Source organism: Cucurbita maxima, unplaced genomic scaffold (assembly GCF_002738345.1).
Source record: "Cucurbita maxima cultivar Rimu unplaced genomic scaffold, Cmax_1.0 Cma_Scf00027, whole genome shotgun sequence".
NCBI lineage: Eukaryota > Viridiplantae > Streptophyta > Magnoliopsida > Cucurbitales > Cucurbitaceae > Cucurbita > Cucurbita maxima.
In genome coordinates this window covers 2,242,661-2,254,210 of record NW_019272043.1, presented here as the reverse complement: position 1 = coordinate 2,254,210, position 11,550 = coordinate 2,242,661, and the positions used below count along the sequence as shown (strand labels likewise).

The following is an 11,550-nucleotide window of genomic DNA, read 5'->3' as shown; positions in this document are numbered from 1 at the left end:
TTTAAAAAAAAAAAAAAAAAAAAAAAAAAAAAAAAAAAAAAAAAAAAAAAAAATTAAGCATGCATCAATAGCAGGGAAAAGAATAGGGTTTTAAAAAAAAATTAAACATGCGTAGTAAAAATTACCAAACTTTTGATAAATAACTAAAATTGATATTTAACACACTACACTAGATAATAAAAAGAGGGTTTTAAAAATAATTAATTGTAATGACTGATGTGAGCTTCGAAGTGGGGTGGACACCGAGCGGTGTGCTAGCGAGAATGTTAGTCTCGAAAGGAGGTAGATTGTGAGATCCCACATCGACTAGAGAGATAACAAGTGCTAGCATGGATGTGGAGCCCTAAAAGGGTAAATTGTGAGATCCTACATCGGTTAGGGAGGAGAACGATACATTCTTTATAAGAGTGTGAAAACCTCTCCCTAACAGTTGCGTTTTACAACTTTGATGAGGATCCCACATCGACTGGAGAGATAAACGAGAGTGTTAGCGTGGACGCAGGACTCTAAAGAGGGTAAATTGTAAGATCCTACATCAGCTAGGAAAGTGAACAATACATTATTTACAAGGTTTCCAAACGTATTTTAAAACTTCGATGAAAGTTTGAAAGAAAAAATTCAAAGAGAATAATATCTAGTCTAAAATAAAAATTCAAAGACAACAATATATGCTAGCGGTAAGTTTAGGGGGTTGATTAAGTATAATAAGGAAGAATAATAGAATTTTAATAATAAAAAAATAATAATAATAATTAGGTATACGAGAATAGCTAAAATTAATAATTAAAATTGATATTTAATACACTAGCGGGAGAATAATAGGGTTTTAATGAAAAAGTAGGTATACATACTAAAAGTTACCTTAACCTTTTACCATAGCTAAAATTGATATTTAATACAATAATAGAGATTTTAAAAAAAAAATTGAAGTATAGGTAGTAAAAATTACCAAACTTTTTACCATAGGTACCTATGTTTAACACAATATACTCGAGGGAAAGAATAGTGTAATGGCTCTATTTTTCTACTAAAATAGAGCTATGGAATAGTGTAATGGCTCTATGTTCCTATTAAAATAGAGCTACTACCATATACACGACATGACCTTTTTATGCAGATACATTCATTTAAAATAATTCATAAAACGATGTCATGAACTTAAACGTTTGCATCAAAAGCACCATGGTCTTCAATGTGATGTCACCAAGTGTCTTGCCTTTATTTAAAATATAAAAATAGCACAATGCTTGAGTATTATAAAAAATACTCGCAAGTGACTCCTCTATTGGGATTGGGGAAAGCAAACATATACAAAATGATGGGACCTATCATTAAAACTGTCTTCTCATATGGTTTTTCAGTCTAGGCAAATTGGATGTGTAATACTTCTCTACACACGACCCACACGTGTGAGAGTGAGTTCACCAGGCGGGTTCGAACACTCCCTGGACTTGCTGGTCGGACTAGCACTCTTTGGGCTGTTGTCGGACACCCTGAGGGAACAACGATTCAACAACAACAACTATTAATTACTCCTTAAAAAACCCGTCATAGCATCATGGTAAACATGATGGTCATTTCTCTCTCATAGTATATGCATCCATACTCATAAATGGAAAGTATTTTGATGCATGTGAACATACAATTATGTATGAGGGCAATAACTCATGCAAGACAACCCTTATTTTTTCATCACATATTACACTCGATAGTATGCAAACATAAACTCTCATAAAATCATTTTGTTCATAATAGTTGTGAATAGCCGATACAATTTTCTTAAAGAGTAGATTTACAAGTTTGAGTAAATAAGAATCTGGAGAAAAAATCGAAAGGATAAGAGTTTATTTATTTATATATATATATATATAGTTATGTCCGACCAACGCCTACTGGGTGACACAATCTCACTTTTGAAGGCAGCGGACTAGCGATTGTGCGGCACTCACTTTCCAACGACAAGTGAGCTAAGCCAATTTGTTCTTGTGTCGCCTACGGCCAAGCAACGTATGATCGAGCCTCTAGCCTCGATTTTAAAAGAATGTTTTAGAACACGAGGGCTGAGAGAGATTTTAGAAAGAGACGTTATATAAGCAAGCAAAAAAAAGATAACAACGGCTTACAGTATATAATCTTGAGTAGGGAGAAGTTGACAACTAGTCATATCCCCTATAGTACATTATACATTATGAGACATTTTATGTCTGGCAGACCTAGACATGATATTTTTGAGGCGTCATACGCCCTAGAACTACAAAAGTAAAAACACTAGAATGAGAAGACATGACAAGGATTTGGCTTGTCATGGGCATGCAACCATAGGCAACACGCCCTAGACGAGCATTAACGTGACACTGGGCTCCGACAAAACATTTTGTTCATATTTTAATCCCTAAAATCCTAGTTTTATTTATGTAAGTCTGCAATGAACAACGACTAAGTTCTTCAATCACTTCATTAACCATCTCTTCCTCCTCATCATCATGCTCCCTGAAAATCATCAACTCAACGTTATTTTCCTTCCATTTGTCAACCATGACCATCTGATCCCCATGGTCGAGGTCGCCCATCTCTTTGCCAAGCTCGACATTGCTGTCACCACCGTCACCAACGCCACCCTCTTCCACAGCAAAATCCACCGCCACTCCATGTCGGGCTGCCATATCCGCATCCACACATCTCTTTGCCAAGCTCGACATTGCTGTCACCACCGTCACCAACGCCACCCTCTTCCACAGCAAAATCCACCGCCACTCCATGTCGGGCTGCCATATCCGCATCCACACAATTCCATGCGCTGCCATATCCGCATCCACACAATTCCATGCCCTGCCCTAGAGGTTGTACTATTTGTCCAGTGATATCTATGTTGGTTGGGAAGGAGAACAAAATATCATTTGTAAGGGTGTGAAAACCTTTTCATAGAAGACTGCTTTTTAAAAACCTTGAGGGGAAGCCCGAAAGAGAAAGTCCGAAGAGGACAATATCTACTAGTGGTGGGCTTGGGTTATTACAAATGATATCAGAGCCAGACACCGGGTGATGTGCCAGCGAGAAGGTTGTTCCCCGAAATGGTAGACACAAGGCGGTGTGTTAGTAAAGACGTTGAGCCCCGAAGGGGGTGGATTTGGTTTTCCTACATCGATTGGAGAAAGGAACAAGTGTCAGCGAGGACGCTGAGTCGTGAAGGGGGTGAACTGTGATATCTCACATTGGTTGGAGAGGAGAACGAAATACCCTTTACAAGGGTGTGGAAACCTTTCCCTATAAGACGTGTTTTAAGAACCTTGAGGGGAACCCCGAAAGAGAAAGTCCAAAGAAAACAATATCTACTAGCGGTGGACGTGAGCGGTTACAAATGGTATTAGAGCCAAACATCGGGTGATTTGCCAGTAAGAAAGTTGTTCCCCGAAAGGGTAGGCACGAGACAGTGTGCTAGTAAGGACGTTGGCCCCAAAGGGAAGTGGATTTAGTGGGTCCCACATCGATTAGAGAAAGGAATGAGTGCCAGCGAGAAAACTAAAAAACTTGCCTTGGGCACGAGCCGTTACAATAATATTAGCTAAACTAAGTTTAGAAACTGAGCATTAACGTTGTCATCTAAAGCTTAACACGGTAAAGGTAAGAGTAGGTTTTATATTTTATTTATATTCTTTTTAACAGGTTGGTCTGTCTCCGGCCATCCAAAATCTGAGTACCGCCAGATCCTCAGTATTCTGGAAGGTTATGAAGGCCTTTCTCATGCTCCAACCCCAAATCGAAGGCCTTGTCCGCGACATGCGGCCGGACTGCATCATTGCCGACACCTTTTACCCTTGGACGACAGAGGTTGCCGCGGAGCTTGGAATCCCACGGCTTGCTTTCAACGGCTCCGGTTTGTTTGCTTACTGTGGTGAGCAATGTGTTAGAATAGAAGCCTCATCTTGAAGTGCAATCCGACAATGATAAGTTCCAACTTCCGGGGTTGCCAGATTTTGTAGAGATGAGGAGGTCCCAGTTGCCAAGTTGGATCACCAACCCCGATGCATTCTCACTGTTTCTTGGTGGCTGTAAGGAATCAGAGACACGATGTTATGGAATGTTGATGAACAGCTCATTGGAAAATCCGTATGAACAACACTTCAATAACGTAATCTCCTTACATGTAATTCTTCCCGTCCACCACTAATTGATATTGTCCTTTTAAACTTTTTCTTTTGAGTTTCCCTTCAAAGTTTTAAAAACGTACTAGGAAGAGATTCTCGCACTTCTATAAAGAATGCTTTAGTTTTCTCTCAAACGAATATGAGATCTCACAATTTACCCCTTTTTGACCTTAGTGTTCTAGCTGGAATTCTTTTCCTTCTACCATTGATGTGAGACCCCCTAATTCACCTCCTTTGAGGCCTAGTATACTACTCGGACACTGCCTCTTGTCCACCCTCTTTGGGGCTAAACTTCTTTCGCACTCGTTCCCTTCTTTAATCAATGTGGGACCCCCAATCCACCCCGTTCAGGGCCCAGCGTCCTTGCTAATACATCACCTCTTGTCCACCCTCCTTTAGGGCCAGCGTCCTTGCTGGCACACCATCTCTTGTCCACCCCCTTCATAGCAAACCACCTCTTGTCCATCCCCCTTCGGGACCTAGTGTCCTTATTGGCACACCGCCTCCTGTCCACCCCCTTTCTGGGCTTAGTGTCTTGGCTGGCACATTGCCTCTTGTCCACCCCTTTCGGGGCTCAACCTTCTCATTGGCACGTCGCTTGGTGTCTGACTCTGATATCATTCGTAAGGGCCCCAGCCATTTATAACAGCTCAAGCCCACCACTAACCGATATTATCTTTTTGAGCTCTCCCATTTCGAGCTTCCCTTCAAGGTTTTTAAAACGCACGGCTAAGAAGAGGTTTTCACACCTTTATAAAGAATATTTCGTTCTCCTCTTCGACCGTTGTGGAATCTCACGTAGCACTCGGTTTCAAGATCTGCCTCAATAAAAAGGTTATCTTTTTTATAGGTAATAGGGCTCAAAACATGGAGCATAGGGCCAGTTTCATTGTTGGCAAACAAGGAAGCTGAAGATAAAGAATCTAGGGGAGGAAACCCCAACATTGAAACCACCAACTTACTCCAATGGCTAAACACCAAACAACCCAATTCAGTTTTGTACATTAGGTTTGGAAGCTTAATCCGTGTGAAACCCCAGCAGATTGCAGAGATCGCACACGCCATTGAAGAATCTGCTCACAATTTCATCTGGGTCATGAAAAAAAACGATGACGACGACGACAACAACAAAGAAGCAGCAACTAATTCAGGTTTACCAAAAGGGTTTGAGGAAAATATGATTAAAACCAAGAGGGGTTTAATAATAAGGGGCTGGGCTCCACTGTTGATGATTTTGGAGCATGAAGGTGTGGGAGGATTTGTGACTCATTGTGGTTGGAACTCAATTCTAGAAGGTGTAAGCTCAGGCTTGCCAATGATCACATGGCCAATGTCTGCCGAGCAATTTTACAACGAGAAGTTGCTGATTGATGTGCTGAAGATTGGGGTCGGAGTTGGATTCAGAAAGTGGTGGAATTTGGGAGAACACAGATCACAAGAGATGGTTACGAGGGAAGATATTGGAAAGGCTGTGTCTTTATTGATGGGTACGAGCGGTGAGGCAGAGGAGATGAGGAGGAGGGCTAGAGACATGGGAGAGGCAGCAAAGAGAGCTGTGAGTTGTGGTGGTTCGTCTCATATGAACTTGGTCTCTTTGGTTAATGAGCTTCAAACAATGAAGCTTAACCGCGAGAGCAATAGCCATATGGTTTTGTAATTGTGGGGTGTGATGTGAATCTTTGGATCAATAAAGTTGCATTGAACGAGTTTTTATTATATGTAAATGAAAGAAATTAACCCATCAATTTGGACATGATGTATGATGTCTCATATGTAGGAACGATTATGACATAAATTTTAATCATTAATTCGCTTCAACGAGTAGAGGTCTACTTAGGATATAGGAATTCAACGTCACCTGTTTTGGACACATGATACATTAGAGGATATTATTGAAGGAGTTCTAGTTGGCCCATAGGTTAAAGGGACATCTCAAAATCGAAATTAAGTAGTTAAAACATAGCCTACGTCCAACGTGCAAAGAGGGACAGAGGAATTATATACAACGTTAACCTGAAAAAGATCTCTTCTTGTCTAAATCCCTTGCATAGTCTGAGTCAACGTATCCAAAGAGGAATATTCCTCAAGTGTTGATGTGTTGAGATACCTTAGTATATCCATTTGGTTGCCTCCCAGTAACGTGGACACCTTCTGCTTGCCTGATCTGTGCCCACAAGAGCTTAATGTCCCAGTTGTACATCTTTAATTACATACAATTTATCTGTATTCACATCCAATGGAATCAAGCATCCCTATGTTTGTCAAATCCCCCATTTATCAAGAATGTTTATTATAATCACCCATTTTTTTATAATCTCAATCTAATCCATTTTTCGTCTAATGAACTTTGATGTAATTCGACAAAGATTTATATAAAAGATAGCATAAGATCTATCTCGACTCCTATAGCTTCACAATTCGTACATGCTCTCGACTCCTATAGTATCTAGGTCATATCGACTTACCCAAGCTCATTTCAGTGACTTTATCTCCTCTAAGCTCCTCCTTACTCATAGTCTAGCTCTTCGAAGATTATCATTTTCATACTCTAGATCATAGTGGCTCATCTTCTCTCATAATCTAATTGATTGGAATAATTCCTCATCATCAAACTCATTGGAGCTCACATGGGTCATTGAAGTTCATTCCATTCATGGGTCCTAACTGTCGACCTCTCTGAAGTTCATCTATCTTATTAAGGTTTCTCACAGATATAGGATAACTTAGTTAGCTCTTTACTATCCATACAAATCATTTGTATGCTTGACATCTAGGGTATTATTTCTCTTTTCAATCATCTTTATCATTAGATGGTATGTGGACGCCATTTTGATAGTTCATTGTTAAGAATAAGCTAGCAAATCCCTAACCGTCCCCATATGATTGCATAATTATATCACCTCATAGCTCAAATCAAATTACTCTGTGAGCTCGTCTTGACAGCTCACGATTGAGGATATGCTAGTAAATCTCTAACTACCCGCATAATCACATCATATCATATCACAATTCACCAAAAGCACTATGTGGGCTCCATCTCGATATCTTACTATTAATGATAAGCTACCAAAATCATATCATTTTATATCATAATTATTAAAATACCAACCAAGTGAGTCATGGGTCAAGGGTAGAATAAACTAACAAATCCCTAACCGTGCTCACATTAGTACATAATCATATCAAATAAATGTAAATCACAATCGATCGACAACGTCGTTTTTTTTTTTTATAAATATATTTATCTTCTTGGGACCCTACATTTATATCTCTCTCACATACTTAATCCAAAAATACATATATCTAAGTAGTTGAACTAACTATAATCAATAAGAACATTAATTATTCCATTCAAATACTTCACAAACATGAGCAGTCACAAACAAAACATAAGCACAATTCAGTATTATTATATAATATATTTATCTCATTTGAATCTCCTCTCCCTTTTCAAACATATAAATATATAAAAACACTAAATTTCTTATTATACCTTAAAATTAAAAAAGAAATCAAAAAAAATATGAAACGTACGAATGATACAAATATACTAACAACAATAGCTGTGTTAATATCTTTCAGCGGCGCGGTGGATGGGAGAGATTTGGGTGTGGAGCCGGCATGGCTTTAAGACGAGGATCTAGATACTCAGGAGGTGAAGTTAGTTTCTGAACGACATCCCGAAACTCGATGGGCTCCACCTTGTAAACCCTCGGAGGCGTCGGAGGTGGAGGAGCAACCGCCTTCTTCGGCGATCTCGACGACGCCTTGTGAACTCCGTCCGGCTCGGAGTAGTAAAAGGAAAAGGAAGAAGAAGAAGAAGAGTAAGAGTGAGGTTCCATGGATAAGTTGATCTGAAAGCCTGTTTTAAAATTGGGAATTGCGTGTTTGGTGCATGTGTTGTATTTAGATATATATATATATATATATAAAGAATTTTGTAAGAAGCTCGTTTGGTGTTGCTTAGAAGGCTATTTATTTGAAAAAACAATAGCCGTCGGCGGTGTGTTTTGTCTGTGGCACGAGTTTGACCAACCGTCCACTCCCCAAAAAGAGATTAAATCATGCATTGCACGTGCTTTCGTTTGACCAAAAGTCAAAACTTTATTCCTTTTTATCCATGGCCAGATGCGTGTTTACGTAATGTATGACTGCACCTATATCTATCCTCTTTTTCGAATAATTATAATTTTTTTTTAATATAAATCAATTTGTTTCGATTTTATTTTAAATACTATTAAATAAAATGCATTTAAAATATAATTTTGAAGTTTGAACATTATATTAAAAAAAAAAATTCTATGAACTAAAAATTGTTTAGAAAAATCTTTTCAACCAGGTGGGTTAGAACGGACTTTATAATTCAACCCATCTCAATTCTCTATTTTTTTTAGTAGTCAAACGCATTTCTAAAGTCAATTACAAACGTTAAATATTTTTAATATTCACAGTAATCTTAGTTGATTTGACTAAAGAATGTCAACGTACAAACCAACCCCAATTAAAAATGTCAACATACAAATCAACACCAACTTTCAATTTCATACCAACCAAAACCAATTTTCTATTTTTTAAAAAATTCAACTAACGTACAAACTAAAACCAATTTTCTATTTTTAAAAAATTCAACCCAACTTAAAAAAAATTATTCGAGTTTGTCAAATTCTCAAGTCATTTGTTCATAATTTGTTATATTTTGTGGTATCTACTAAATTCACGTTAAATTATGTTAATGTGAAATATAATATATGACTTGAGTTTTTTAGAATAATTTGCATGCGTAAAATATGTTAATATTTTATTTTTTATTATTATTATTATTTTCATAATGAAGATTGCGTATTAGAGAAGTTAAATGTATGTGTAGCAGATACATTGAGCATGTGGGTTTGCCTTTAATTGAAAAAGAAATGATTTTTTGTTATTCCTTTCAATCTCTTATTTTCTTTTTTGTTTCAACAATTAGATGCCTTTCAAAACTTCAATAGTTCAATCGATTCAACGAGTAACACATTTCATACTTATCATCAAATACGACAATATTCGCCAACAATATTACAATTCTATCTTAACAAATAACATATATACTTAAGATTCTTAAAAATTACAAATAGCTTTTCGTTTTCGTATTTATTTAACTCTTTTATAGATTCAACATTTAAAATGGGATTGATTGAAAAAATTATATCTAAATAAGTTAAATTATGCTCGAAATCATCTTCATATTAATCCATTGGCTTGATTTTCATAATTAGGAACTCAAATATATATAGAGAATACCGCCTCATAACTCAAATATAAATAATCCTCCGAATTAGATATGCATACAATTATACCAAACAACACTGAATCAAGTGGGTAGTGAATTGTATAAAGTTTCATGCACACAGATAAACCATTGTCACAAGTAAAATGGTAAAACAAGTTCAATTTCCATGCAGTCAAATTAGTGATTACTACAAAATCATATTACGAAGAAGTAGTATCATTCCTATGTACACTGGTCGGCAATTTACTCAAAGGCCCTAACATAATATCTAAAATAATTTTCATGCACACAGATGGGTAGTTGTCTCACGTCCTATGTAATTCTCATTCACGTAGACAGATATTTACCACGATTCTCAGGCATACAGATAAACCATCGTCACAAAATTAAATGTATACAAAATGTTTTAAAAAGTTTCATAAAAGTCAATTTCAAATAACTCTCATTCTTCGGGTGAGCAAAATACTATAAATTAGCATATTTAAATGATGAAAATTTGAGTCAAACGGTCCTATTTGACTTAAAACTGTTGTTCGTTGACCGTGAAGCTTCCGATTGAGTGGGAAGTTAACCATTGACCAAGCCAGCCAGAGTTGAGCTACACGCTTCGATACAAGTCGCGCACTAAGCCGAGTTGTAAGCTGCACGCTGAACTGGGTTGGTGAGCTATATTGCTTGGGGTGGTGGTTACTGGACTGGGTTGGGTTGGTTTCTGGGCTTGGGCTTAGGTTGTGGGTGCTTATCGGTTATGGTTTTTGGGTTTTGGGGTTATAGCTTTTGAGCTGACCCGACCCGACCCAACTCGATCAAGATGAATAACTCCCGAACATTCTCATACCATCTCTGTGTGTCTAGAGACGCCGGAATTTTTTTACAATTCTATATAGTTTAACTATTCATTGTGGAGTGGGAGTTTGAGACCAAATATTATTATGTATTCATTATTTCTTTATTTATCATCGTGACTTATTAATCCGTATTTTGAATTCCGTACAAATACTATTTTGTATTCATTTCTCGGAATATCGATATGATAAAAACATTTTTCGGTAAAAAAAAAACATAGGATTAGTAGTATAGGAAGATTAGATGATGGTGATACTACAATGCAATGAAATTAGAATAATAAGTTGAGTGCTAAAGATCATCCATCCATCTTTATCAGAAGCAAGCATCCAAGAGACAGCAACAGCAAAGTGCTGCTAAACTGCAAAACAATCATATAATACTTTTATTTTATTATATATTTTAATACATCATTTTGGATAATTCTTCTGTCGAGGCTTTATTTTTAATCATTGAATAAATTATACTAATCACATTTTAAATTATTAATTTTGTAGTAATTAATCTCTGAAGTTAAGTATGTAAAGACAGAGCATTAGTAGTTAATTAACGAAATTCCATCAGACTACAACAGAGGAAGTGACTGACCATCCTTCAAGGCAACCAGTTTTGTCCTTGGGAGTAGGCTGCTGAGTAGTCGGAGCGTACTGTGGGGCATACACCGGCGGCGGCGGAGGAGGGGGGTACGCTTGAGCTGTAGGGTAGCCCTGAACCGGGTACCCAGGCGGAGGGTAAGCGTCCTTGGGAGGCAACCCTACAAGAATTAATCAATCAATCAACAACAAGAAGAACAACCAAATCAAAACCCTCTGAAACAGAGGACCCATTAATAATTGAACAAACGGCGGTGTGTCAGGCTAACCTTGTGGCGGCGGAGCCCCAACCGGCGGCTGTTGGTGGTCGTAGTAGCTCATGATAATGGGGGAGGATTCCGGCGAGGAATTTGATTCAATTTGAAGGGGAGAAATTGAGAAGAAAGGTTAAATTGTTGGGGGGAAATAGTGGGAATAGAATAAAGTGAATGGGAATAGAAATTGAATGGTGTTGGAATTTGGGTTATAGATTTCTTGGAATCAGGGAAATTTCCATCAAAATATATTCCTATTCTATGCTCTACGTGTTTTCATCACTTCACCCAAACTATGATGCTCTTTACCTTTGAAGTTGCCCTCCCAATATTAATGATTTCGATATAATGCATTATCTTTTTGCTATTAAAATTATTCGTTTTTTAAAAATATTATTTAACTCTCAAATACAAAACTACCCTATTGCTACGTAAAAGTCAGA

General features: G+C 37.4%; 2 protein-coding genes across 2 annotated transcripts; one reads left to right on the top strand and one right to left on the bottom strand.

Moving 5' to 3' along the window:
* The first annotated feature begins 2,483 nt into the window (after nt 1-2,483).
* LOC111499497 (soyasapogenol B glucuronide galactosyltransferase-like) lies at nt 2,484-5,802 on the top strand. The gene is given in 5 exon segments (XM_023151059.1): nt 2,484-2,677; nt 2,819-2,840; nt 3,664-3,905; nt 3,907-4,129; nt 4,996-5,802. Coding segments are annotated over 5 exon segments (1,488 nt in total).
* Nucleotides 5,803-10,400: 4,598 nt separating this feature from the next.
* LOC111499542 (cysteine-rich and transmembrane domain-containing protein WIH1-like) lies at nt 10,401-11,284 on the bottom strand. Its single transcript, XM_023151115.1, has 3 exons — nt 11,123-11,284; nt 10,849-11,014; nt 10,401-10,621 (listed from the first exon to the last, which is right to left on the bottom strand). The coding sequence occupies exons 1-3, from the start codon at nt 11,172-11,174 to the stop codon at nt 10,576-10,578; spliced, it is 264 nt and encodes an 87-aa protein (XP_023006883.1). The 5' UTR covers nt 11,175-11,284; the 3' UTR covers nt 10,401-10,575.
* Between the last annotated feature and the right edge of the window lie 266 nt (nt 11,285-11,550).